Here is a 27914-nt window from a genome sequence, read left to right on the forward strand (position 1 = left end):
TTCAGCATCAGCCGTCTCAATGAGGACATAAATACATAAACGACATCTCCAGAACTGTTCTGAAAGTTACTTCACGAGCATTTTACCATTTCATTGGAGTAAAACACAATATCTCACAATATTTCTTCCACGTTTTAATTTGAATAGTAAATCCCTTTTATTTACCAAAAACTAAAAAGTGTTTAAATGTAATTAATTAAAAGACAAATAAAATTTGGGTGAAACTTGTTTACTGTTTTTCATACTTTTATTACTTGCGGAAAAACTTGAAACACAATTTTAAATAAGCAGAAAGAATGTCATTGATTTTTGTACATTTTCTTTTTGTTTGACTTTATTAATAAAAATAGTATTTTTTTTATTAGCATGTTTTTCTTTGGTACCGAAATTGGTCCCGAGAACAGTGGATTTTCACTGGTATCAGTACTGAATACAGAAATTTTGGTACCGTGACAACAATAGACTTGACATGTGCTACTCAGCCCTTCATGAACAGCATTTAAAAACTTTCAATACAGCTTGTTTTACGAGAGAAAAAGCAACTCATGCCATCTTCCCCTTCACTTGAGGTTAAGCAATAGGAGGAAGTGATGAAAACCTCAGAAGATGATAGAATTAGTGAATTTTTTTAGAGTTGATGTGTTTGTGTACGTTTTGACAGGACTCTTGATACAATATGATAAATAGTATTTTATAAATATATGTACTGCATGTGTATCTTTTTTAAGAGATCGTGCAAATCATCCACATAGCAACAGACTATACGCACAGCTGTTGGTTTGTGAGGTTTTTTTCCATAACAGCTCACCATATGTTTCTGGTCTGTATCTTTATTGGCTGTTTGCTATCTGTGAGTCGTCATATACTCTGTATACAGGGCTGTCGTCATGGGGACAACGAGGGGACAAGAGGGACTCATTAATGTCAATAATGTCCCCACTCATAAATCTTTTGTTCCAGGCCCCGGATAATTTGATTATGATATTAATGGAGAATAATTTAAACTTTTCTGGCATGTCAGAGTGAAAGTAACTTTATGAGTCAGAGTGAACACTGCGATGACTAATACTCAGCAAAAGTAATCAGCCCGCACATTGATAACACACTAGTCAAGACATTTTTTACTCATATTTCAGCAAGTCATGTAAGACGAGACAGCTGCCTGTGGACTTTAGTCAGAGTGGAAGTCATATATAATTTGAAGTGAGCAGAAAAAAGGCTGTAAAAGGACAAAAGTACAGTCCATTCATTATGTCTTACTGAGACTTTAACTCACTATTATTGAATTGTATTATGTATACACTACTGTTCAAAAGGCGTTTCAATGTTTTCGAAAGAAATGCTCACAAAGACTGCATGTATTTGATAATTACAGTAAAAACAGCAATATTGTGAAATTGTCACATTACACTGTTGAGGAAGCACGAGAGAAACGTGGAGTACAATCAATAGTCTTTAATCCATAGAACTCAGAAATCCACACAATAGGCACTGGAGCAAACACACGTACATAATGAGTAGACCTGACAGAGAAGAAAAGCAAAGACAGGAACTTAAATGCATGGGTTAATGAGGGAATTGGGAGGAACACAGGTGCACAGAATGACTAATTAAACTAAACGAGGACAGGAACATTACCAAATACGGAAAAACAGGAACAGGAACAGGGGCAAAACACGACACAGATAGTCCAGAATCCTGACAGAAACATTATTACTATTTAAAATAATTTTCTATTTAAATATATTTTAAAATATAATTTATTCCTGTGATGCGAAGCTGAATGTTCAACATCCTTACTCCAGTCTTTATGATCCATCAGTAATTTTATTTACATTTTCAGGATTCTTTGATAAATAGAAATTTCAAAAGAACAAAAGTGTCAATTTCTTTCTAAAAATCTTATTAACTCCAAACCTTTGAACAGTATTGTATACATTATATTTTGATATCAGAATCAGCTAATAAAAACTACCAATAAATGCAACAGTATCTAAATTGTTGCAATGTTCAAATGTATAAATAATGTTTGCAGAAATTGGTCCTGCCTGTGTTTAATGAATTAATGTTTTTATTTGCTTTAAATATTTTCTACTAGTCTATTCCCATTAAAACTTTTTGATTTAATATTTTCAAGAATCCATTTCTTTAAAAGCTCAAGGCTAGATATGTAGGTGTCTGACTACTGAAGTGAACGATAGATGCTATTGATCCCCACAATGGGCTGACCCAGGGGTATCTGGGTAAAGTTGGCTATTTTAAGCATCCTGTTGTAGTCTTCGCAAAACTCCCAGTACAATAACAGCAATTCTTTGTGCTTGTCAACAAGTTTGAATTTAAAAAAATAAGTTATTTTTAGCAAAAGAGTTGGAGGGATGGTGATCTGTCGAAACATCAACACACATTCCTCACATGCTTCCCCCCACTGCTGTTTTCCGAATACTGCCCAAACAAGATGCTTTAATGAAGCGTCTGTTAATGTTTTATTCGCAAAAAATCATCTGTCCAAAGTGCTGAAAAGCAAGTATTCGGCAGCTGTGAAATGAAGGAGTTGAAAAGCTGTTATGATTGTGTGGGAGGAATGACAGTGTGTGTTCAGTTTGAGAGGAACTCACTGGTAGGATTTCAAATAAATGACATCCATAATGCAATAATGTTTTATTGGTTTTACACAAAATGGATACTTCCGGTCCTGAAAGCTGATTGGTCAATGAAATGTGCATATTTTCCGTTGTGGTGGAAATAAAAACACACACTCTGTTGTTTTAAACTTGCTATTTAACTGAGACCTAGCCCAGATAAAGAATGCATTACCATCTGTTCCATCCTGTTGTTAGAGCAAAGGACACGCTTTTTTCATGTATACACATATGGACACAATGAAACTCAGTGTCATTATGTCCTCTCTGGACCTGCATTTGAATATTGGACTGGCGCCGTTTAGTCAAGCGCACGGCCAGTAAGGCCCTCCAGCTAATAACCAGCAGCTGTTGGGAGTGGAAATCCACTGAGACCTCCAGCCGTCAGAAACACAAGCGGGCTTAGAACAGAGACTAGTGGCACTCCTTCAATGGGATGCCTCTGTCCTCCCTCAGATTGTCTGTAAATCACACCTCTGACAAAACATCTAATACAGCTTTAAAACAAACCTTCTTGAAGGCATTTGAATGTAAGGTCAGTTTGTGAAGCAGTACTTTGTCCTCATCAGGAAATGTTTAAGAGCAGCCACATTTACTGTTATTCCAGTCATTTCTATTGAAATCAATGCCTTTGGGAATTTCATGTGAGGGTGAAATATTTCCCTATGCAAATAGTGCTACAGGTTCAAGTTGGTTATGTGGATTCGCCTTGTTTGACCAACAGTAAGCTACTTGGTTTGAAAATGACTTCTGTATGAGCTTTGCTTCATACATTTAGCTAATTTCACCACACCTTAATTGTGTCTAAGTGATACTGTCATATTGTCTAAGTGAAATGTGATTAAAAAAAACATGATATGGCCTAGTAACAGTTATGACACATATCATATATGAAATACATTTCTAGCTTTTACTGTTTACAAAAATATTCTGATATTAATCAGAATATGGTCCTATTCCGATTTTCTAAGCTTTATGTAAGTAAATTTACAACAACAACCAGATTTAACAATTTTTATAGTTTCTTGAAAATCTGTATAAAATAACTGGAACATTTCTGTTTTAATCAGATTTTTGGGGCTTAAACACCTTATTCAGAATATCCACGTCATGTACAACTGCGTATGTCAAAGCAAAGATAATTTTGGGACATTACAGCTCAAAAAGTTGAGATGTACAATAATACTTAACCAGAATAGACATTAATAGAATAGATCTTATTCAGAAAATCATATGCTTTGAGTAAATTGTTATACACAGATTCGCTCCATACATATGTTGCCTGCACAGTCATTTGTTGTAAACTGACATGACATTATTGTGACCTGTGGAGGTGAAATATGCCTGTAATGTGATAAATGGAATGAAAACTTGAGACGCTGAGTTGTTTTGGTCTAGTCTTGTGTTCTCCTGTGATCTGGAAGAGACCGGCCGTACCTCCGGCTACACATTCCAGTTCAGACTGTTTTGGTTTTCCATGCCTTTGCGCTGTGTGTGTGTATGTGTATGGGGGAAAACCTCTTATCATGTAGGCCCCTCAGAGCTCTCTGCGGACAACCCGACCCTTTTTTCCAGGCAGAGACCTAGCAGTGTTTGGCGTCCTCATCTCTCTGTGGGTTATGGGTTGTTAAACAAACATAGTTATCGATGTGGCCAATAGTCCCTACTGATTTAGCAATCAAACATTTTCGGTTCTACTTGCCAAAGGCACTGAACTGTAATGCAATTCTTCTCTGGATTTTAGTGCGTTACGTGAACAGAAAACAGCATTAGACACAGTGAGAAAAATGTCCTCTGAGTGAAATAAAAGTTGTTTTCTTTAAATCAGTGTTTCTTGTCCTAGCAGACACATCTCTCTGTCTTTATTATGTCTGTGTTTTTGCAATAAAACAAACAGAAAGGTCAGGCAAATTGCCCTTGGCCTTGGGGCCGTGTGCCTTCTGGAAGTAAAAAAATAAAGAACCATTTCTGTGGCAAAAGAAGGAAAACTTTTCTTAAAAAAAAAAACATAAAATAGAAACAAACCTGATTGTGCATGAATGGGTGAATTATAGGGTTAATTATACTTAAATCTAGGTCATAATTCACCCCAAAAAAACTTTCCATTTCTTTGCCCTTATAAATTCCTTGACTGAACCGGCAGGGTGTTTTGGATCATTGTCCTGATCTGATATGAAGCACTTTCTGATGAGTCTGCTGGAGGCATTTTCTTGAATATTGGTAGGCAAGATGGTTTTGTACCCTTCCAAATCATTCTGCTACTGTCATCATACATTAAGTCATCAGTAAAGTTGAAAGGGCCTGTTCCAGAGACAGCCATGCATGCCCATGCCATGACATCATCTTCACCATGCTTTACAGAGGAGGCTGTCTGCTTGGGATCATTGCAGTTCCCTTTTTTATCCACATTTTTGCTTTTCCATCACTTATATAAAGGTTCATCTTTTTCTCATCGGTCCATAAACACAGTTCCAAAACTCTTCTGGCTCACCTTTGTGCTTTTTTGCAAACTCTAATCTTGCCTTTCTATTTTTGGTGCTGGTCAGAGGTTTGCATCTTGCTGTGTAGCATCTGTAATTCTGTGTCAAAGTCTCCTGAGGACAGTAGATTGTCAGAGCATCACTCCAGCTTTCTGGAAGTTGTTGGTGATTTTACAGACACGTATTTTAGGGTTCATTTTCACAGCTTTTATTGTTTGTCTGTCATCAACTACTGTTGTTTTCTCAGCCGATCAGGTCGTTGTTGGTTGCTGGTGGTTTCCAAACTCTTGATTTCTCCATGACCTTTGTTTTTGCTATAGCTCTTATTGACTTCCTCTTTTCTTTTAGCATCCAAATTGCTTGCTTTTCTCTCAAAGTCAGCTCCCTCATCTTCATCCTGGTTTGTGTGTGTCATCATCGAATGCAAGATTCAGAATGCAGAAGTAATGGATATAACTGATACGACACATTCCCTGCTTTTAATATCTGAAGAATTAATGCAACAGGACACAGCTGATCACTTAGAAAGACCTGTGAGGCAACTGCTCCAATACTTATGCTCACATCAGATAGAGGGATGAAACTCTAAAAGTGCTGAAGTTCTTAGCTGGTAAAATCACCCAATAATAAAATGTGACATTCTGTAGTTTTGTTTCATATTCATCTTTTAATCATATTTGTAAATGCCTTGACTCCACAGCCAACAGAGCAATTTTGTCTTTACTGTTCCAATACTTATGGAGGGCACTGTATATATATTTATGTATAATATAAATAGAAATGTAAATATGTCTAAAATATATACGTGTATGTGTGTGTATTTCTACATACATGTAAAAAAATAAACAGTACACACAATAACACAATATTTTGGATGCGATTAATCGATTTGACAGCCCTAATATATATAATATTATAATAAACAATTAAATAAATACATAAATGTATATATATTTACATTTATTTATTACTCTGTAGCACTGCCCATCATCACAGAAAACACTAACAGGTAGAAGAGGAAAAGGGTGGCGTCTAAAATTAGCCCGGTTCCAATGATAACACAGACACAGGCATATACATAGCCTATCACAGCCTTATGGAAGCTCTCAGTGGGGCTTCATGTGAAACAGGGAGAAAAAACTGGCTGCAATCATGGTCTAATCATCTGCTTGCTGTGCATAATCCACACAGCTTATTTTCACAGCGCATTCTGAACTCGATGCATGAACAAGAACAGAACTTTAGTCTGCAGCATCATATTTTTATATACTTCCCATGTGAGATCAGAGAAAGGGGAACAGGAACACAGAAATACAGTACTTTGAAGAATCAAAGACCCACAAAGTTGTTGCATGATATTCTTATCTATAGCTGAAATCAGTCAACATGAAACATTTAATGTAACATTTGATAAGTGGCATAAGACTAAAACACAGTCATCTATTATAAGTTTGTGGTTTGCTAGAAGACATTCCTACAGATGACGATGTTTAAAAACCTTGCTAAACATCCCGTGCATTTCACAGTGAAGACATCATCCCTCATTTTTCTTTTCCCCCTCATCCTGCTGTCTGTTTCCCTCTAATCCCTCCTCTCTGTGACGGTACAGTTCGTCTGGCAGGAGCTCTATGGAGTTTATAGAGGGCAGTTTTTTTCTGGTCACAGCTGATAATGAGCCGGGCCAAATGTACATCCGCAGATGTGAGGCATGATATCAAGAGCGGCTCGCTTAGTCAGTTTACATGCAGTCGGATATAGTCGTGACTCAGAGACACTTCCTAAATCTGTTGACTTCATGTGCTGCCTGTCCATGTGCATCAGGAATGCATTTCTGTATTAAGACAAATAAAGGAGTTTAAACTTAAAAGGCACTGACCACCCTATCTGTTATATTTAAAAGTAAATGTTGTTTTTGTTGCTGTACTTTTAAGACCTTGTTTCTATAAGTACATGATCTCTGTTGTGATTAGCCAAGTTGCTGAATAATGAGAAGGGAATTATACTGTAGAAAAGTTTGGGGTCACTACTTTAAAAAATAAATAAATTAATTAATACCTAAAATTATTCAATGTAAGCTTATTTCCACCAAGATAATTGTGAATTTTAAATTTACAATTCAAGTTGTATCTTGCAATTAACACTTCGGAATTGTGAGTTTTATTTTAAGTTATCATCTCACAATTCAGTTTTTATTTTTCAGAACTGTGAGGAGAAAAAACCCAAAAAACAATTATTTGCAATTAATTGCATTAAATGTACCAAAATGACAGTAAAGACATTTATAATACTCAGATGTTAAAAAAATGTATTACTGTTTCCACACAAATATATATATTTTTAATATTAATAATAATCAAATCAGCATATTGAAATGAAAAATTAAATTATGAAGTATCATGCGACACTAAAGACATGCTGAAAATTCAGCTTTGTATCACAGGAATAAATTGTATATATGAAATATATTAAAATAGAAAAATTGTAATAATATTTCACAATATTCCTGTTTTTATTGTATTTTTGATCAATAAATGCAGCCTTGATTAGCATAAGAGACTTACAAAAGCATAAAAAAATACCGACTCAATCCTTTGAATGGTAGTACCTGTGCTTTGGCTTTCGGAGGTTTTTAAATTCCATATTGTTTTAATTCCATATTGTTTTAGCAGCAGTTTGATTTAGCATTTAAGGTTTCACTGAAAATGCATGTTAACAAGTCTGTCATTATATTTAATGATAATATGGTTGTTAAGCCAAGATCATGGCAATTTATAGCCCAATGTCAGAATGAATGAATGGAATGAAGGACAGATTATATGACAGATTGGAATAAATCTACAGTACTTGATAAAATGAACACTTTTTATTTTAAAAGAGCAATTGCATTTTTTCTATTGTATGACCCCCCTTTAAAACCTTTGAAACTTTCTTTCTGGACTGGAATCTGGAATCATGAATCAGTATCAGTGCATCCCTACTTTAACGTATCCTTTCTACCCGCTGACTACACAAACCAACAAATAACATGAGAAGCATGTGTCGGGAGATATTGTTTGAAATGTTCAAAGCGTGTGTGAGGAAGCAAAAGCGTCTTTGACACAGAAGCAGTGGGTGGGTGGCATTCCTCTTCTCTGTCTCTCTCCTCTCTGAGAGCGTTTTCCTCCCACACTGTGACCCCAGTTGGCGCATGTTTCCCTGCAGCAGGATTTCCTCTCAGGCTCTTGCTATGCAAGAAACGTTCAGTTCCAAGATTCTATAGGGAGCTTGAGTACAAACCATCCTTGCAGACATATTGCAGCATTAAAGATCCAACACATAATTGATTGTTCAGTTCAACAGCGCAAACCCAATGGGTTTCACAGGCTAAAAGCAAAGCTATGCCAAGTTACTAAATACTGAATATGCATTGATATGTGAACGTGGGCGTTCATATGTTAATTCACTTGGGATGTTGGTGATTTTATGATTTATGGTGATTTATGTTGCACACGATGCAGCTTATAGAGCTAAATAGAGCGTATAGAGACTGTACTTAGACTGACACTCATTTGGCTCCAGTTAAGCATTTTTTCTTGTTTCTAATGTTACTGCCAGTTGGTGTTGAAGGATTTCAAGCATTTCTGTTTACATTTTAAGGAAATGAAGCATCTAATGCTTTTAAAGAAACTATGTATCAGTGGCATGTGGTCAACTTGTGCGATAAAGAAGTACACTCTGTGGGTTTGTTTTTTTTAGTCCAGTGTAATCTCATGTCTCATGCATAAAAAACATATAATGCATATAAAACAGCATTTTAACTTAGTCTTGAGACTATTACCAATAAATCAACAATATATATGTGTATATGTATATATGTGCTGTTTATTAAAGGTTTATGCATTTTTAAACATTTATTGTAGATAAATATTAATATTATTATTAATGCACTAATAACTTCAAGTAATTTGTAAAATTAAAATGTATAAATAAAATCTATAAATGTATATATGATTTTTTTGTTACTTTTTACATTTTGTCACTTTAATTATTTGTTTTGTTAGTAAAACTTTGAACAAATTCAATATAAATGTCATTAATATTATTAATACCTTTACTGTTACTTTTGATCAGTTTATAGCATAAATTCTTGCATTTTTATAGTCTTGGGACTACTAGCAATAAACCAATATTAGAATATTTTTGTATGTTTATAGTAACATGCTATTTATTAAAAAAAACAAGTCACATCAAAATGTATGGATTTTTAAACATTATCCATATTTATTGTAGTCATTTTGAATCAATTGCAATTTTACAAAAAAAAGTTTTAACTTACAGATAAAAGTTTGTTGCTACTTTTAATTGTTTAATTAATTATGTTTTGTTACTATTAAATTATTGTGAATAATTGTAAAAAAAATTGTCAAATCTAAAAAACAAACACACGCAGCAAAAATAACACATTTAGCATGGGTGAACAACACAAATGTATTAACAGTTGCCGACCCAAATGTGCATATTAATTTAACCAAATTATGGGGCTTAAAAACCACCTCGCTTACAGATCAGATAAAGATTTGTTTCAGTTTGATTTTGATACCCAAAAGCGAAACAAAAACTAAAATATTGATGCCAAATTTCCATCGGTTTGATCCATTTAAAAGTCAATATCTATTCATTTATTCATTCGTTTATCAGCCAGTCATAGTGATGTGGAGGCACTACCTTCACAATTCATGCATTTTGTTGTTACAATAACATTTACATAACATTTATATCACATATAAAGATCTAAATGAGCGCACAGTGAGTTCAAGGCAGAAAAAAGAAAACTGGCTTCTACTGAGACTAAATTCGCTAGTGTGGGTATTGAGCACTGTCACTTTATATACATGAATGGTTTATACATTGTTTATACAATGTTCATTTTGTTTTATTCTTGTGCAGTCAATTATTTTCTCAACCAAGTTTGTTTGAGGAAACTAGAAAATGTTTTAATCCCCTGGAATGTTTTAATCCTACAAAACTGACAGATACGATGTGGCAGCTTTTTCTGCTATTGTGTTATTTACCATATCTTGGGGAGATGAATGTTAAATGTGATTTCTCAGATCATTCATCATCTGGCTTATTAGACAGAAGAACTGAATGTTTTTCTGTGTCTCTCTCTCTTTTACTCAGTGGTCAGTTTGCTATCGTGAAGCGCTGTAAGGAGAAGAGTACGGGTGTGGAATATGCTGCAAAGTTCATCAAGAAGCGGCAGAGTCGGGCGAGCCGGAGAGGCGTTCGGCGAGAGGAGATCGAGAGAGAGGTGGACATCCTACAGGAGCTCCAGCATCCCAACATCATCACGTTGCATGACGTTTACGAGAACCGCACTGACGTGGTGCTCATCCTGGAGCTGTGAGTGAGAACACGTCCTCCCACGCCGTTTGTGAGAGCTACAATTACCCACTCGCACAGCTGTCTTCACTCTATAGGGGCCATATCCTGAACCTTTTCATCTGCTTCCCTAAGCCAAATTCAAGGCTTTATGTCAAAAAAAGACAATTTAATTTAGTTTTTACTCAACCACTTCCATCTCTATGGAAGCCTGTTTCCAACATGGCATAAAAAATAAAGATAAGATAAGATAAGGTAAGGTAATAGCGACTTATCTAACAATTCTGACTTTTTTTCTCACAATTCTAAGAAATATATCTAAATATAAATAAATATATCTGAGACATATATACCTAGAACTGCAAAATATAAAGTCTGATTTTTTTTCTCAAAATTATGAGATACAATCGTGCAATTGCGAGTTGTAAAGCCAAAACTGCGTGATATAAACTCCTAATTGTCAGACATAAAGTCAGAATTGCAATTGTCATATAATTGCCTTTTTTTTCTTGCTGTTGCAAGTTTATATCTCAAAATTCTGACTTTTTTCTAACAATTCTGAGAAATATATAAACGTAGAATTGCAAGATACTTGTAATTGTAATTGTAATTTAAACTTGTAATTGAATTAGTAAGTTATAATGTCCAAATTTTGGAATATAAACTCGCAAATATGAGTTATAAAGCTATAAATGTGAAATATAAACTCGCATTCATCAGAAATAGTCAGAATTGCAATTCAGAATTTATTTCTCGAATTTTGTTTCATAATTTTGTCTTTTTTCTCGCAATTGCGAATTTATATCTCAAAATTCAGACTTTTTTTCCTTGCAATTCTGAGAAATATATAAACAGAACTGTGAGATATAAACTTGAATTTGTGAGTCATAATGTCAAAAACATATTATATAAATTGCGAGTTATAAAGCCATAATTGCAGGATATAAACTCGCAATTGTCAGAAATAAAGTCAGAATTGCATTTCTGCTTCTTTTTTTCTCATATTTGTGAGTTTATGTCTTGCAATTCTAACAATTTTTCTCACATTTGCAAGTTTATATCCTGCACAATTGAGTTATAAAGTCTAATTCTAAAAAAATGTTAGCTCACAATTCAGGCATTTCCTTACAACTGCTAGTTTATATCTCACAGTTCTGTTTTCATAACTTGCAATTGTGAGAAAAAAGTCAGAAGTATAAACTTGTAATTGTGAGTAAGTGAGAAATTAGAGATAAAAAGTTACAATTACCTTTTTATTTTTTATTTGGTGGCTGAAACAAGCTTCCGTATATCTCTGACCCTTCGAACTAGAAAAGGCTGTTTTTGTTACCGCACCTTTAAAAATTCTTAAAGCTGCAGTCCGTAAGTTTTGCCTCTTTGTCGCCATCTCTCTTTTGAAAACCTGGAATTGCAGCTTTTTGCGGAATTATCTTGCTTGCGTGGGTTGTGAGTCGGCACGGCTCCAGCGCGGATGAATCTAATGTTTTGAGGAGTATGTGTGGCTGTCAGTCACCGCACCGGTGTGGATATTTTCTGTACTTTGCAATCACAGAATCTAGCATACGTCTTGAAATATATGACCCAAATATGAATTTTAACCATATATTGCCATCTGAACAAGTAAGGAACAAGTCTGTCACGTTTGTTCTGCCCAACTGAGGAAAAAAGCATTACAATAAATCGTGCTACCAACGTGATTAAATCTAAAGATTGGTTAGCTCATGTCACATTAAACCGTGCAAATTATTATTACTGTTATACTGTATTCTCTAATTATTATTATTGTGTGACTGTGAGTAGCTATAGTGTGTACTAGCATGTAGATTTCAATTTCTGTACAGTCGACTAATTGTCATACCATTCGAATTTCATATTAAGAAATTCTTTTAACCCAAAAAGCAAATGATGCTCCCTTCGAACTGGTCTCTTTAATATACAAATCCTGTGTAATCTCAGGCTATCTGTAATCAGAAGCACATTTAAAACTGGAATATAATTAAATTTAATTCACAAGTGTTTCATAAACACATAATCCTTTCTGGATCACAATCCGCCATCAAAATGATAAATTTAATTATTCTAGCTGCTGGAAGAAAAGACTATAAAATGATCCGGCACCTGCAGGATCCTCACGTGCGATATAGTCTATTAGCCGGGACAACTTCTTTATGTTCACAGACGTGACGTAATGACACAGTGCCATGCTTGAATTTCCCGCAAAAACCTACCCGTACCACTCAAATTAGAAAACATTATTATAAGCTAACCATTGTGAATCGGGCTAAAGTAAGGCGATAGTTTTGAACACTGGCTGGTTATGTACTTGCTCAAATATTGATTTCGGATCATTTTTAACCAAGAAAAGTTACGGACTGCAGCTTTAATGTACAGTGAATGAAAAAAACCATCAAAATATTAGCTGGATTTGAAGCCCATTTTCAGAAATGTGATAGGAAATCCATTAAAACTATAACAAACTAGGTTGTACCTTTAAATCAATGCAAGCTACTGCTTTATTTCAAGTTCGAGTCCTCAAATGACATTGCTCTTTAGTTGACTAATGTATGCCGCCCTCATCCAGTCTTACTCACTGCTGTTTGAACCAGTAGTTCTCTACTTCAGTCTCTGAAGACATCCTCGAAAAAAGGCTTACCATCTAGTCCTGAACTATAACAGCTGTTTCAGCTGCCATTAAACATAACAAACATCTGATTCACTGGATCAGGTGCATTAGAGGAGAAAAAATGGCTGCATGGTGCAGTCTACCTCCCATTTCACATATTCTCCATCCTAAATAGTATGTGACATCAGGATTAGTGCATCCCAAATCATTGTACATTGTAAATATTATGCCAAAGGTGCCAAGATGGCATATTACTTCCACTGAATATTACCCAAGATCCCTTGTGCTATGGAATGGGAGCAGTTTAAACTTCCTCGGCGTGTGTGTTTGTCTCTGAATGTGTAGGGGAAGCTGTAGTAAATGTCAGCGCTCTAGAGTTGCTGGGAGGCCCGGCTCAGGTTTACCATGCCTGTAATGTGTGCATGGGAGCGTAGAAGCTCAATTAGGACTAATTGTGGCCTGAATCCAATCAGAACTGTGACTGAATGGACGGTCTGTGACTGTCAGCTGCTCTGCATTTTAAGTGATCTTTCTGGATCAAATAGTCAGGCTTCAAAAAGGAGACATAGTGTACTTGTTCAGCTGAGCTGATATGTGACTGTACTAAAATGAGTGTATGGGAAAGAGATTTCTGCAGAGCTACGATAAAGTGTTTTGATGTTAATGATAAAAAGAGCTGTACTAAGCGATTTTTAAAGCTGCTGTGGTTAAATGTCACAGAGGAAGTTTACTAGTCTCCTTTTATTGAGATGAACATCTCTGTATGTGTGAGATAAAAAGTGCACTGGGTACACTCTGTCAGGAGGCTATTTTAGTGTAGTCTAATAAATAGATTGTAGGATTGAGATTATCTTTTTTTTCTCAGTTTTATTAGAAATATGCTTTATTAGAAGTATTCAAATACTTAAATTACAATATACAAATTATGTCCAATTATAAAAATAGCAAAGATTCCACAGGGATGGATGGACTGATGAATGAATGAATGAATGATTGAATGAATGAACATACATTAAACAGATAAATGAGTATTAATAGTATGGTAATAGTATAAATGAGTAAATGTAATAGTATAAATTTATGAAAAAAATAAATATTAAATTAAATAATCAGTCAAGTTAGGTAAATATATAAAAATATTATATAATATATAAATATTATATTGATAAATAAGTCAATAAATAAATCAGTTCATCAAACATAAATATTTTATTAACGCTTCAAAAATGTAATGTTTTTTTCCTCAACCAACTTTATTAGAAATATACACCACATACAGTACATAATTAAATTACAATATACAGTATGAAATCCAATGATTAAAAAAGGAAGCTACAGTGATGAATGGATGGATAAAATAATAATGATATAAATTAAAGTCAATAAGTATCTACATAATTAAACACAAATTAAATGCATATCACATACATTATATTATATAATAAAACATTACACTGATAAATAAGTAAATAAATAATTGTTCTTCAAAAAAAATATTTTAAGCTATTTTTGCTATCTTTATTAGAAATATACATAATTTAATACAATACAATATCCAATTATAAAAAAGTGAAAATGTCACCGGGAAAAATAAATGAATGTTAATCAGATAAATATTAAATAGATAAGAATTTGGTTATTTGATAAACAAAAAAGAATATTTAAGAAATGTAATGCTTTATTATGACATCAAATTATTACAAACGACACAGCATATTTAAAGTCAGCTTCTTACGTTTGCTGCACGACTGCATCTTTGAATATGTCTGTTGGTTTGCATGTTAGACATGTAAACCACTTCTAACCAATGGAAATGTCATTTTTCAGTGTTTCAGGAGGCGAGCTGTTCGACTTCCTGGCTCAGAAGGAGTCACTGAGTGAAGAGGAAGCCACAGAATTCATCAAACAGATCCTCAATGGAGTTCAGTACCTGCACTCTAAGAAAATTGCACACTTTGACCTGAAGGTACAAAACAAGTTTTGTCCACGCTTGTCTGAGAGATCCGGAGTCAGTCGTATAGCTTCCTATAAATGGCTTGGTTGCGGAGGCGAGAAACAGCTATAATGGTCGCCATGGCAACAGTTTAGCTCTTCCTCAAGCAGAGGTGAATTGGCCTTTTCTGAAGAACAATCGGGTCTGTTGCGTGGCAACACCTGAAACTTTGCATGACAAAATAGCTATTCACTTTTCTAAGACCTGCCATTGTACTGTTTCTTGGGAATGCATACATGACCGTGTTTCTGTCAACCGTCAGGAAATTCCTTCCTTTCACTCTTTTCAGCTCATAAACAGCTTCCTCTGCTAATGACAGCTCTAACTAATCGCTGTGCCGATCACTGTCCCATCATGGGCTGAGATCGTACGTGTGTTTGCACCCCATTCCCATGTGTTTTTCGTCCCGGCTGGCCCAGGTCCAGGCATTCTAACACAAGGTTATCAGCGGCACATGATGAGACATGTCACCCACGCTGTTCTCTGCCATAATCTCCATCCTGTTTTTATAAGTGCTGCGTCTCCATAGTCGCCAGCGCACGCTTGAGCTCTACAAGGCCAGCCGGAGACACTCAAAAGATATTACTTTAGCTAACTCCTTCTCTTGCTCCAGTCAGCACATGCTAACTGCTATGTAAACAAAACGTACCATGCTGAAATAATTGGTAGCCTATTAGTCAGGACATAACAGTGACTAACTGCAGTAAATCACTGGATATCCGCTAAGCATGAAGGCCTTTTTACACAAACACAAATGTTTGGCGCAAAATGTATTTATATGCTAACTGCTTTGTAAACAAAAACAGCTGTTCATTCAAATTAATACTCAATCTTACTGTTTATCTTTATCTGTGAATAGGCTCACTCAATGATATTACTTTCATAACTATATTTCGCTTACTTCAATTAACATTCCTAAAAATAGCTAATTTTTCTAACAGATATTTAGAAAGTAGCCATTGACTAATTAGGTAACTGAATAATTTAGCGTAACAACTCCCTCTCTTGCTCAAAACAACACATTCTAACCGCTATATGAACAAAACTTGTCATTCTGTGCTTATGAAAGAGTTATTTTAGCTAAAAGTTAAATTCCGTGATTTAGGAAGTAGCTCATTGGATATTAGCTTAGCATAACACAATCTCATGTTCAAAATAACATATAAATGAATGAATGAATAAATTATGCATTTATATAGCGCTTTATTGTGTATTGCTGTACACCCAAAGTGCTTTACAATCATGTGGGGTGGGGGGTCTCTCCTCAACCACCACCAGTGTGCAGCATCCACTATGCTAACTAGCCTATGTAAACAAAACATGTCCTTCCTCACAAAAGAAAATATCTATTTTAGCTGAAAGCTAAATTCTGAGATTTAATATAGCCACTAATTAGGTCACTGGATTAGTTTATTTTAGCATAACACTCAAAAGCTGCATCTCATTTCAGAGGCTGCGTCCTCCGGAGGGCGCATTTGTAGGCTACAGACGTCATCAAGGATGTCTTATTTAAGAAAAGTAATAAAATTGACTGTTATTCCATGAGGTGTAATACAGTAACTGTCTTACTAAATCTTACTAATAACTGTCTTACTAAAAACATGTTTACTGATAGTTTGACAAAACACACCATATCATGCTCACAAAAGTATTGTTTCAAAAAAGTAGCTAATTTAGCTATCAGCTAAATTCAGCGACTTTGCAAGTAGCCAGTAAATTTTTAGGGTGCTAACATACACTCACCAGCCACTTTATTAGGTACACCTGTTCAATTGCTTGGTAACACAAATTGCTAATCAGCCAATCACATGGCAGAAACTCAATGCATTTAGGCATCTAGATGAGGTGAAGATGACTTGCTGAAGTTCAAACCGAGCATCAGAATGGGGAAGAAAGGGGATTTAAGTGACTTTGAACGTGGAATGGTTGTTGATGCCAGACGGGCTGGTCTGAGTATTTCAAAAACTGCTGATCTACTGGGATTTTCACGCACAACCATCTCTAGGGTTTATAGAGAATGGTCCGAAAAAGAGAAAATATCCAGTGAGCGGCAGTTGTGTGGACGAAAATGCCTTGTTGATGTCAGAGGTCAGAGGAGAATGGGCAGACTGGTTCGAGATGATAGAAAGGCAACAGTAACTCAAATAGCCACTCGTTACAACCAAGGTATGCAGAATACCATCTCTGAACGCACAACACGTCGAACCCTGAAGCAGATGGGCTACACCCACCAGGTGCCGCTCCTGTCAGCTAAGAACAGGAAACGGAGGCTACAATTCACACAGGCTCACCAAAATTGGACAATAGAAGATTGGAAAAACATTGCCTGGTCTGATGAGTCTCGATTTCTGCTGCGACATTCAGATGGTAGGGTCAGAATTTGGCGTAAAGAACATGAAAGCATGGATCCATCCTGCTTTGTCTCAACGGTTCAGGCTGGTGGTGTAATGGTGTGGGGGATATTTTCTTGGCACACTTTGGGCCCCTTAGTACCAATTGAGCATCGTTTAAACGCCACAGCCTACCTGAGTATTATTGCTGACCATGTCCATCCCTTTATGACTACAGTGTACCCATCTTCTGATGGCTACTTCCAGCAGGATAATGCACCATGTCACAAAGCTCAAATCATCTCAGACTGGTTTCTTGAACATGACAATGAGTTCACTTTACTCAAATGGCCTCCACAGTCACCAGATCTCAATCCAATAGAGCACCTTTGGGATGTGGTGGAACGGGATATTCGCATCATGGATGTGCAGCTGACAAATCTGCAGCAACTGCATGATGCTATCATGTCAATATGGACCAAAATCTCTGAGGAATGTTTTCAACACCTTGTTGAATCTATGCCACGAAGAATTAAGGCAGTTCTGAAGGCAAAAGGGGGTCCAACCCAGTACTAGCAAGGTGTTCCTAATAAAGTGGCGAGTGTGTGTAGATATAGTTCTCGCCTTTCTTTGTGTGTGGTGTGTCCTCCTCCACACTTGAACTCAGCCTCTTTTCACCTCTTGAGTACGTAGAGGCATTAATATGGGAACATAACAGGTGTTGAGTCCCACGCAACGTCCCTCAGAATTACACGAAACCTTCAGTCACTTCATCAGCATGCAAACTGCTGAGGTGGAGGTTAGCGTTGATTAGCCAGACACGCATATGACAAGTAGCATTTGCTGAGAAGGACTTGAAAATAGAAAGCTTGTATTTCCATCATTGTCATGAACAATACAAAAATGGTTTGCAAGGGTACAATGTGTTTTGTGAACTCAAGATGTTTCAGTTTCACTATTTTCTCATTTAAGTTACATTTTCCTCCCAATTTAGTCACATCGAACGGAAGTGTTTCCCACTTGATTGTAGAATTTACTTTTTTTTTTAAGAACTATAGATCATGTAAATGTATAATGTAGAACAAACAATATCCAATTATAAAAATATCAAACATTCCATGCATGGGGAAATAATTGAAAATGTGAATCAGATAAACAAATAAACATGAAATGAACAGTTCACATGTTCACACAATCATTTGAAATGTAATCAAATGTAGGAATAAACAAGAATTGTGAATAATGAATGACCAGTTCAATGCCGTCATACAGTGACACCCATAATGTCAAGGGAAATGTAAATTGATTAAATTTTAATTGCTCAGGCTTTTAATTGGTAATTTATTTGGTTTTCAGCCTGAAAATGTCATGCTGCTGGATAACAATATCCATCTGCCGCGGATCAAGCTTATCGACTTTGGTTTGGCGCATAGGATTAAGGACGGAGTGGAGTTCAAAAACATTTTTGGGACTCCAGAATTTGTTGGTAAGTTCAAAAGTTCATGATGTAAAGTGCAAAGCAAGTGATTCATTTTCATATTACTGATGTGTCAGATGTGGCTGAAATTCTCTGCCATCTTTGGACATCCCACGTAGCTCAGTTGTTTTGAATGAAATGTAGCTGATGCCTCTAACCTGGTTTATTTTCAGCTCCAGAGATAGTCAACTATGAGCCACTGGGATTAGAGGCAGACATGTGGTGAGAACTCTTAAGCACATCTCGCTTTGTACTTTACATACAGCGAGCGTCAATACTCGGCTATGGCTTAACCATGTGCTCTCTTCCGCCCCTCTGTTTCCTCCAGGACCATCGGAGTCATTACATACATCCTGTGAGTGTGAATGGAGGAATGTGGATTCCGTTTTTTTTTCTCTAACAGGACATCCAGACATTCATAGACATTCCACAGAGTGATCGATAGATTACTTTGAGTTCCATACACAGGTCACATGCTGAACAAATGTATTGATGAAGCACACTGGTGAATAATGAATGAGAGGTTCTCATAATGAGACACAATAACACCCATTATGCTACACCCACTGCCAAAGTGAATATGATCAGGATTCTTTTATTATTCCTAAAAATGTTAATTTCCATTAAGGGTGTAACATTATTTTTTATTAATGAGATGAATATCTGATCACACCCAGGATACTTAATGCTCCGTTTGTAGGGCGGTTTTAGTTTAGATGAATAAATCTGACAATAATTTTGTAGAATTGAATTTTCTTATTTGAAATATAGATCATCTAAATGTTTAATATAGTAGAATAAACAATATCCAATTATAAAATTATTTAGTCATGTACTGCAGTGGTTTATGCAATAGTTTGCAGTTGCAATAGTTTAAATGACACTACCATTTAAAAGTTTGAGGTCAGTGTGTTTTTTTAAATGTTTTTGAAATACAGTTTATTATAATCATATATTTAAATGTATAACTTTTTTAATTCAAATTAATTTTAAATGTAATTATTAAAAAGTATTATTAACAAATAACTAAGAATTATTACATAAATATGTATTATTAAATAAAAACCTGAATAATATTATTAAATTATTATTTTTAAATAAATATTGGGCAGATAAATTAATATATATGAACGACAGGTATTAAATAAATATGTAATTAACAGGTCATATGTTTATATATTCATAGATAATTGTAAAGGTAAATAAATATAGCAATAAACCATAAAAGTGAATAATGAGTGACAGGTTGAGCCTTGGGCTGTCAGAAAGCGGCACCCATACTGTTCCACCCATGGCCATTATGAACATAATTATGGCACTTAACAGCTGTCTGATACATGAGCTACGTGAGCACGTGTTTGGATTCCACTGTGGGATCAGTTTCAGGAATTAATTAACAGGAATTTCCAATGTGCTTCCACATAGGTCAAGTATTTGTCTTTCTGTTTCAGATTAAGTGGGGCATCGCCATTCCTGGGCGACTCTAAGCAGGAAACTCTTGCGAACATCTCAGCCGTGAACTTTGAATTTGATGAGGAGTTCTTCGGCAGCACCAGTGAACTTGCCAAAAGCTTCATAAGACAGCTGCTGGTGAAAGATACGAGGTGAGAAGTCAAATCAGGGTTCAGCTGAAATGAGAAACAGCAGTGAAGGCTTCAGCAAGACTTTTTTTGGGGGAAAAAATGAGTCTAAGTGGAATTTGTTATTCTTAAACTCCAGGAAATCCCAGTTTTATGTAATTTTCTTATAAGCACACACATAGGATTCTGTCACTGGCCTTTAAAAAAGGCTTTTTTAATTTACACTATTGGGCAGGTATGAGCATGCAATTTTCATTACTGTCGTGATTAATATGTTAAATAATGTCTCAGGCCAGTTCTCACAGATCAAGTTTTTATTAAGGCTTGCTACGTATATGTCCAAATGAAGTTTCTACCTTACATTCTCTCAGTTTCTCTGTTTCCTTGACCTTTCTCTGTTTTGAAGTTCTTTTGCATTTACCTTTAGTTTGCTTTGTGTTTGCTTTCTTTGCAGAAAGAGGCTTAAGATACAAGACGCACTCAACCACCCCTGGATTAAGGTAACCACTTGGATTAAGTTGGAAAAATACACAGTTGAAAGCATTTTTATCTACTCTTATGTGGCATTTTTTAAATGAATGCTTCTTACTGCCATTATAACATACATGAGTGTTGAACTTGAAACTGACCTCGGGGTTTTCACACAAATGGCAGGAAAACTTGCTGTAATATTACATATGCGTCTCTCTACTCTAATTGAATTGTACAATTAAAGGCAAAATTCACCCAAAAGTTAAAATTGTTGTCATTTACTCACCCTCATGTGTTTCAAACTTCAACTTGACCTTCTTTATTTCTTCTGTCCTTGTTGAAAAAAACAGCATATGCCGGTTAGGTATGTTTTGAAGCATGGAAGCTGGTTTAAGCTGGTCCTTAGTTGATCATGAGTTGGTTTAAAGCTGGTCCTGAGTTGGTTATAAGCTGTTTATGAGCTGGTCCTGAGCAGAAGCTAGTTGCTTAGGACCAGCACATGACCAGTTTAAACCAGCTCATAACCAGTTTATAAACAGCACATGATCAGCTTAAACCAGCTCATAACAAGCTTATAACCAGTTCAGGACCATCTTAAACCAGCTCATGACCAACTAGGGGCCAGCTTAAACCAGCTGCCATGCTTCAAAACATACCTAACCGGCATATGCTGGTTTTTTCAACAGGGGTGGAACGCAGATGAAGATATTTTAAGAAGTGTTTCATTTCTGTCCATGCAATGGGGTCCAGTGTTGTCTTGGACCCTGTTAACGTTCATTTAATAGTAAAAAACATCCCTAAAAAGACTAAAAAATCCCTAGAAATGACACAAGGGAGAGTAAATGATGCCAAAACTATCATTTTTGGGTGAATTATCCCATGTCCAAACAGCAAATCCTGGTATTACCATGTTGGCCAACTACTAGATGCACGTATGCATGCAAGTCTTCATCATGGAAGTCATCGCATGTTGATGAACTCTTCTAATCGACGACTGAATCCTGTGTGTACCATGCTGTTCTCCTCAACCTAACATCCCGAGACCAGCATTAACTTCTCTAGCCTGGATCTGCTGCTTACCTGTTGCGTGAGTTGAGTGCTTTGTCATCCTGGTGAAAAAGCGAACTACCTTCTTACTCCTTCTTACTTCTAATTTCTCTATGCAAAGACCCACGAACAGCCAGAGGACAACAGCGCCACCATAGAGGTGCAAACAAAACTGGAATCGCAGCAGCTGAAGACCAAACGTCTGAAAGAGTACACCATTCAATCCCACTCCAGCATGCTACCCAACAACACCTATGTCAACTTTGAGCGTTTCGCCAGCGTTCTAGAGGAGATCTCGTTGGTGGAAATGGGTCTCGAAAATGTGGCTCAGAAGCGTGAATCCCTTCAGGATGACGTTGAGTCTCTTCTTTCCATCTACATTGAGAAGGAAGCTTGGTATAAAGAGGAAAGCGAAAGTATTCGGCAGGAGCTCTCACATGTGCGCTACGAGTTTCGCAAAGCGGAGGCGTTGAGGAAAGGCCTCCAGGAGGACTTGAGGACAACCGATGCCAGCATCGACAGTCGCTACCTGACTAGAGAAGCCCACCTGAGCTCCCTCAGACAGGAGCTGAACGCAGAACTCAGATGGTTGCAGGAGGTTATGGGGTCACTAAACGGAGAGGCTGGGAATGAGGGGTTGGGATCCATCTCAGCTCTGAACAATGAGGGGACCAAGGCCCTGAAGGAGCTACTGAGCAGGGCCTGTGATGGCGATCGATGTCCTCAAGCGCAGCCAGACATTTCTGAGTCCATCTAGTGGAGATTAATTCAGTTGTAATAAAATTAATTAGAAGCAGGATGTGAATTCAGAGGCATAGCTGAAAGAGTAGCAATGTTAACCACTGTAAAAAATTTTTTTATATTTTTAAAGCTTTAAAGATCTATTTAAAATTATATTTCACCCATTTACTCATCCTCATGTCATTCCAAGCCTGTATAGGAATACAAAAGAAGATTTTTTGGGAAATGTCAGTGTTTTATTGTCCCGTCGTAACAAAGAATGTTTGAACATTTCTTTAAATATCTTCTTTTGTGTTCTACAGAAGAAAAAAAAGCTTTACAGTTCTAAAATGGCATGAGGGTAAGTAAATAATATCAGAATTTTGGTGAACTTTCCCTTTAAATTCTAAAGACCTTTACTGAAGCCTAATTAATATTCATAAGCTGGGCTGATAAGGTTAAAAATGCCTATGGCCTTGGCATCAATAGCCTCGTGGGCAGCTCGCCAACATATAGAGCCATTGTGCTTCGGGCATCCCGAGTTCGAGTCCCGGCTCGCGGACCTTTCCCAGTCCCCCCCACCCCTCTGCTACTTTGCTTTCTGTCTCATATTCTGTCCTATCCTAATAAAGGCAAAAAATGCCAAAAATAAATCTTTAAAAGATGTCTATGGCAACCATTATAACTGTGGATACATGTCTGGTCTATTTTAAGAAATTTTTATCAATGCACTTTTATGTTTTAAGAGTTTAGTTTTTGTGAAAATAGAAAAGGAAGAATGGAAAAAAAATTACAAAAATTAAGAACAATGATTTAAGACAAGCATTTTTTTAGGCAGTGAAATAGAAAAATGTGCAAGCAGCAAGTCCAAATAATGCACCAAACATTGCCAACTTATTAATACTTATGAGCCAAGCTAATAAGGTTTATATCCCAACACTTAAATTATTGTTTAAAGATTATTACCTCAACAGAACATTAGTTTGAGACACTTTTGAGACATGTTTGGAATTAAATTTACTGTACCTGCAAAAGTCAGACTTTAAAATTGTGTTGTTTATTTGTAACTTTCATTTCTGGTCAAATACTGACCAAACACATACAAAACATTTTCTTTGAACAGTAATAGTGATAAGTTGAAATTATGTCAGCCTTTATGATTTCATTCCATCTTTATGCATGGGTTGTTTTTCTTATTTACAGATGCATAAATATGATTTTGGCCATAAATTGTAACTTTAAAAGTTTTCTAATTTATTTGTGAATGTATACCTATTTAAAGCACTACATGCTCGTTGCCAGTTTTAATGTAACTTTTAAACTGACTTTTCTTTCTTGCACATGTAATTTAGTATATATTCCTGTTACTTTATACTTTAATTTTGTCATGTGGTCAAATTCGTCAAAAAGTCATGTTTGTTATGTGTATTGATTTGTGAACATCAGCACTTGGACATTTTCTTCAGCACGTCATGCCAGCATGCTGCTTGACGTGAACGATGTTATTTCTTTCCATACTGAATAAAGCACTGGAATGATGTACATACATCAGTACATACCGCCTACTGATCATTAGTCCTGCAGCTGGCTGTGGTGCATTGTGGGATGAAAGAGATGAAGTGTACTCAGTCCCTCAGGGGTGTGTGTTTCTTGGAACTTGTGCAATTATGTGTTAAGGCATCACTTTTACTATTGCTTATACTTAGGGCTAGGACTCTACAGTGAACACTGTTTGTGCTACAGATATGATACCTCAAATCATGTGGTTTATTGAGGAAAGGTGTGCTATTTATTTTATAAACAATCAGACTTAAGATTTTTCACCTGGTAGTTGATAAACTGGGGAAATCCAAAGACTCTTACTGAATGGTTATAACACTGTGATTGTATTTCCTTTAGCCCGTAAACCCCAGACAAGCCCTGGTGCGACGACAATCTGTGGTGAACATTGAGAACTTCAGGAGGCAATATGCCCGGAGGAGGTGGCAGGTAGGACTTGCTCATCACTTTGCCATCAAAATGCTAAATGCGTATGGAAATAGTGCTATATGTGCCCCTAGTGACTTCTTACAGATAATTTTAATATGTTTTCCTGCACTTTCTGTTCAACTCTGTTGGGACATGGGGAGTGGGACAGTGACCTTTTTGAGGTTTCTCTTGCAGTAGCATTTTAGGATGCGAACAAGAATACTGACTCTAAATATGGATAGATACAATGATATTTTATAGCTAAAGCGGTTATAAGACACTTTACCATTCAACCCTGTAGAGCTTAGCCCTAAAACATTTTGATATTTAACAGGGTTGACAGAAATGTTAAGGATTTTTTTTTCCAATTTAATGTGTGAATTTATTTATGGCACATGGAAACTGTGATACTACTAGAATTTACTCCTATATTTGTTCAAAGTCTCTTATGCTCACCAAGGCTGTATATTTACTTAATCAAAAATACAGTAAAAAGCAGTAACATTGTGAAATGTTATTACAATTTAAAATACCTGTTTCCTATTTCAATATATTTTAAAATTAAACTTATTCCTGTGATGCAAAGCTACATTTTCAGCATCATTACTCCAGACGTCAGTGTCACATGATCTTTCAGAAATCATTCTGATATTCTGATTTGCTGCTCAAAAAAAAAAGCCTTATTATTAATGATGAAAACAATTGTGCTACTTAATATTTTTGTGGAATCCATGACAAGTTTCGTGATTCTTTGATATAGAAATAATAGAAATTTTTGTAACATTATAAATGTCCTTACTCTCAATTTTGTTCAATTGAATGCATCTTTGCTGAACAAAAAAGTTAATTTCTTCCCAAAAAAATTGGAAAAGATCTTACTGACTCCAGACTTTTGAACCTTTGTTGTGTTTAGTCTAAAAATTCCAAAATTAAGTTTTCTCCATGCTCTCCAATAGCTTTCTTTCAGAATCGTGGCCCTCTGCAACCACTTGACACGCATGATGAAGAAAGGTCCCACCAAAGCACAGGTATTTCATGGACCCTGCTCAATTATTACTCCATTAATCATTTCCAAAATAGATAACTGTCTGGCTGTAGTACATACAGGAGTCTCCAGGCAAATCGTCAAATAATATGACCAGATTTTCAGAGGGATGTCTTACCCAAGAGTCTGGCATGTTGGTCAATATCGTTTACAGGACAAACCCAAGATGGGCTACGTAGGTCGAACGGTGGCCATGTTCGAAAGAGAGTGTGAGAGCGATCAAGAGGAGGAGGTGAGGCTGAGGAAACCTCGAACCAGGAAGAGAAGTAGCACTTCCTGAAACCTCCTGCTGCTCCTCCAACTGTCCACAATATAAACATCCCAGCCGCATGCTGGTTTTGAGGCGAACCAGCGGCGAGTTTGCCGTTTCTAAATGCACACAAGCTGAGTGGTTTTTGGCAAGCATGTTGAGGTCTGAATGTGGCTTGTTTGTCTTCATAGAGATGCAATTATTATTCGTCAGCATGTCTGTAAACATGATACAAAGAGTGGCAAATATAGAAAGAAAACATTTGTTCATGTTGTTTAAAGCCCTGTATAAATGTATCAATGTACATAATGGGATAAGGAAGAGTTTACTGGATATATTACAAGTTTAAGTGCGTAAAGTTTACTTGTATAATATTAAAATATGTATGTTTCACTCGTGCCACTTTGCCTTGGGCCTTCGCAGTGTAATATGTGCCACAACATATTTGCATTCCTTTATTGAAATGTCTTCAGATTTTATTGCCTTTCAAAAGTGCATGAGTGATATAGCCAACTTCATTATTCTGTATGATATTTGTTAATTTTATGTTTATTGTTTTATTGCGCAGATTCTTTTCTCAAGGTGCGGTCACATTTACTGTTTGGCGAAATAATTTCAGATTTCGCAACAGGTTAAACTTCTCAGGCAAATTAAGTAAGCTACTTGGTTTGAAAATGACTTATGAGCCGAGCTTTATATGTCGCTACTAGTGACAGTTCACAATGGACGTGCGAAATTTCGCTACTGTGGTCAGGAATTTTGTGTGCGGGTCAAAGATTTCCTGCATCGGGTTCAAGTTGGTCACACAAATTCACTGCAGTGATCAACCGAAAACTGCTTGATTTGAAAGTGATATTTTAAGTGAAAAATTTCACTAATGTGACTGCACCTTTTTAAATTTGCATTTGACAAAGCAAGTCAGTGCGAAATGGGCTGGATTTGAAATCCAGTGTTATACTCAGTGTATTTGTGCTTAAGTGTATTAAAATTAGGTCATATATCAAGCCTGACAATGACTTGTAAAACTCTTAAGATATTAATAATGTATTAGATGCCATTCATTTTGATTTCAAAAATGTGTTTATTGAAATCAGGGCAGGTATAATGCTACATCATTGTGTTTTTTTGGTGCATTGAAAAGTCCAACTCTCTGTCAGGGAAGGACAAGCAGGAACTGTTGGCAGTTCTGTTGGATTGTGAAAAGAAACTTTGTATCATTGGGACATTGTGGTACTTGAGATGTTTCAGGACTGCGCCACCTATTGGTCAAAAGTTTAAAGAAAATTATAGTTGCTTCTGTGTAAATTGTCTGTAATACAGTGCCTTGAGCCTGAATGTGATTGATAGTATGCTTCACACACCTCACCATCAGAAGTGTTTGTATTCTGTATGAATGTATTCTGTACAATGGGCTTATAAATGAGAGGGGCTCAAAAGTTCTCATTTTATTTCATTAAAACATTGTTAGAAAAAAAAAATCAGTAATGTTCTTTTTGCTAAAGTATTAAACCTTAATCGATTTTAAACCATTTTGCAGTGCATATTTATGCATTACATACATGTGTTTAAATACATTTATGTGTATAAACAGGACTATGTTCAATGCAAATTAATTTACAATTACAACACTTCCTGTGCACCAGTCACATGATTGCAGGTGTTTGGGGACAAAACTGTATTGTTTACCAGTATAAATCTGCCAGATTTATACCAGAAGTGGAAAGTAATGTGCCTCAAGAAAAAAATCCCTTATATGCATTTATTTTATACTCTTGATATAAAATATTGTATGTTCAAACTTTTATACTGTACATATAAAATATGTTGTTCACACTTAATGTGAAATTAAAAAAGTTTACTAAGAATAAAAAATGCCCCTTTTGTTCAAGTAGTAGAAGTAATAAATTATTAATATATTTATTGATGTTCT

General features: G+C 35.9%; 2 protein-coding genes across 3 annotated transcripts in view; both read left to right on the plus strand.

The window, feature by feature from the left end:
• The window catches only part of LOC306866749 (death-associated protein kinase 2-like), a 32439-nt gene extending 4537 nt beyond the window's left edge, over positions 1-27902 (plus strand). The window contains exons 3-12 of one of the 2 annotated variants that reach the window (XM_079412078.1): positions 10280-10501; positions 14931-15069; positions 18783-18912; positions 19077-19125; positions 19232-19258; positions 20355-20507; positions 20938-20983; positions 24621-24710; positions 25646-25717; positions 25889-27902. In XM_079412078.1, the coding sequence (XP_079268204.1) occupies positions 10280-10501; positions 14931-15069; positions 18783-18912; positions 19077-19125; positions 19232-19258; positions 20355-20507; positions 20938-20983; positions 24621-24710; positions 25646-25717; positions 25889-26014 (1054 nt within the window). In that variant the 3' untranslated portion in view covers positions 26015-27902. Of the gene's footprint in view, positions 1-10279; positions 10502-14930; positions 15070-18782; positions 18913-19076; positions 19126-19231; positions 19259-20354; positions 20508-20910; positions 20984-24620; positions 24711-25645; positions 25718-25888 lie in introns of both variants that reach the window. The other variant, XM_079412077.1, reaches the window with a different exon arrangement.
• On the plus strand, positions 21633-23476 carry LOC306866750 (death-associated protein kinase 3-like). Its single transcript, XM_079412079.1, has one exon. The coding sequence runs from the start codon at positions 22237-22239 to the stop codon at positions 22756-22758; it is 522 nt and encodes a 173-aa protein (XP_079268205.1). The 5' UTR covers positions 21633-22236; the 3' UTR covers positions 22759-23476.
• Positions 27903-27914: the final 12 nt, after the last annotated feature.

This window comes from Barbus barbus (assembly GCF_936440315.1).
Source record: "Barbus barbus genome assembly, chromosome: 48".
Taxonomy (NCBI): domain Eukaryota; kingdom Metazoa; phylum Chordata; class Actinopteri; order Cypriniformes; family Cyprinidae; genus Barbus; species Barbus barbus.

Coding starts and splice junctions, on each gene's coding strand:
- LOC306866750 (XM_079412079.1), top strand. CDS start 22,237: ATGCTACCCAACAACACCTATGTCAACTTTGAGCGTTTCGCCAGCGTT.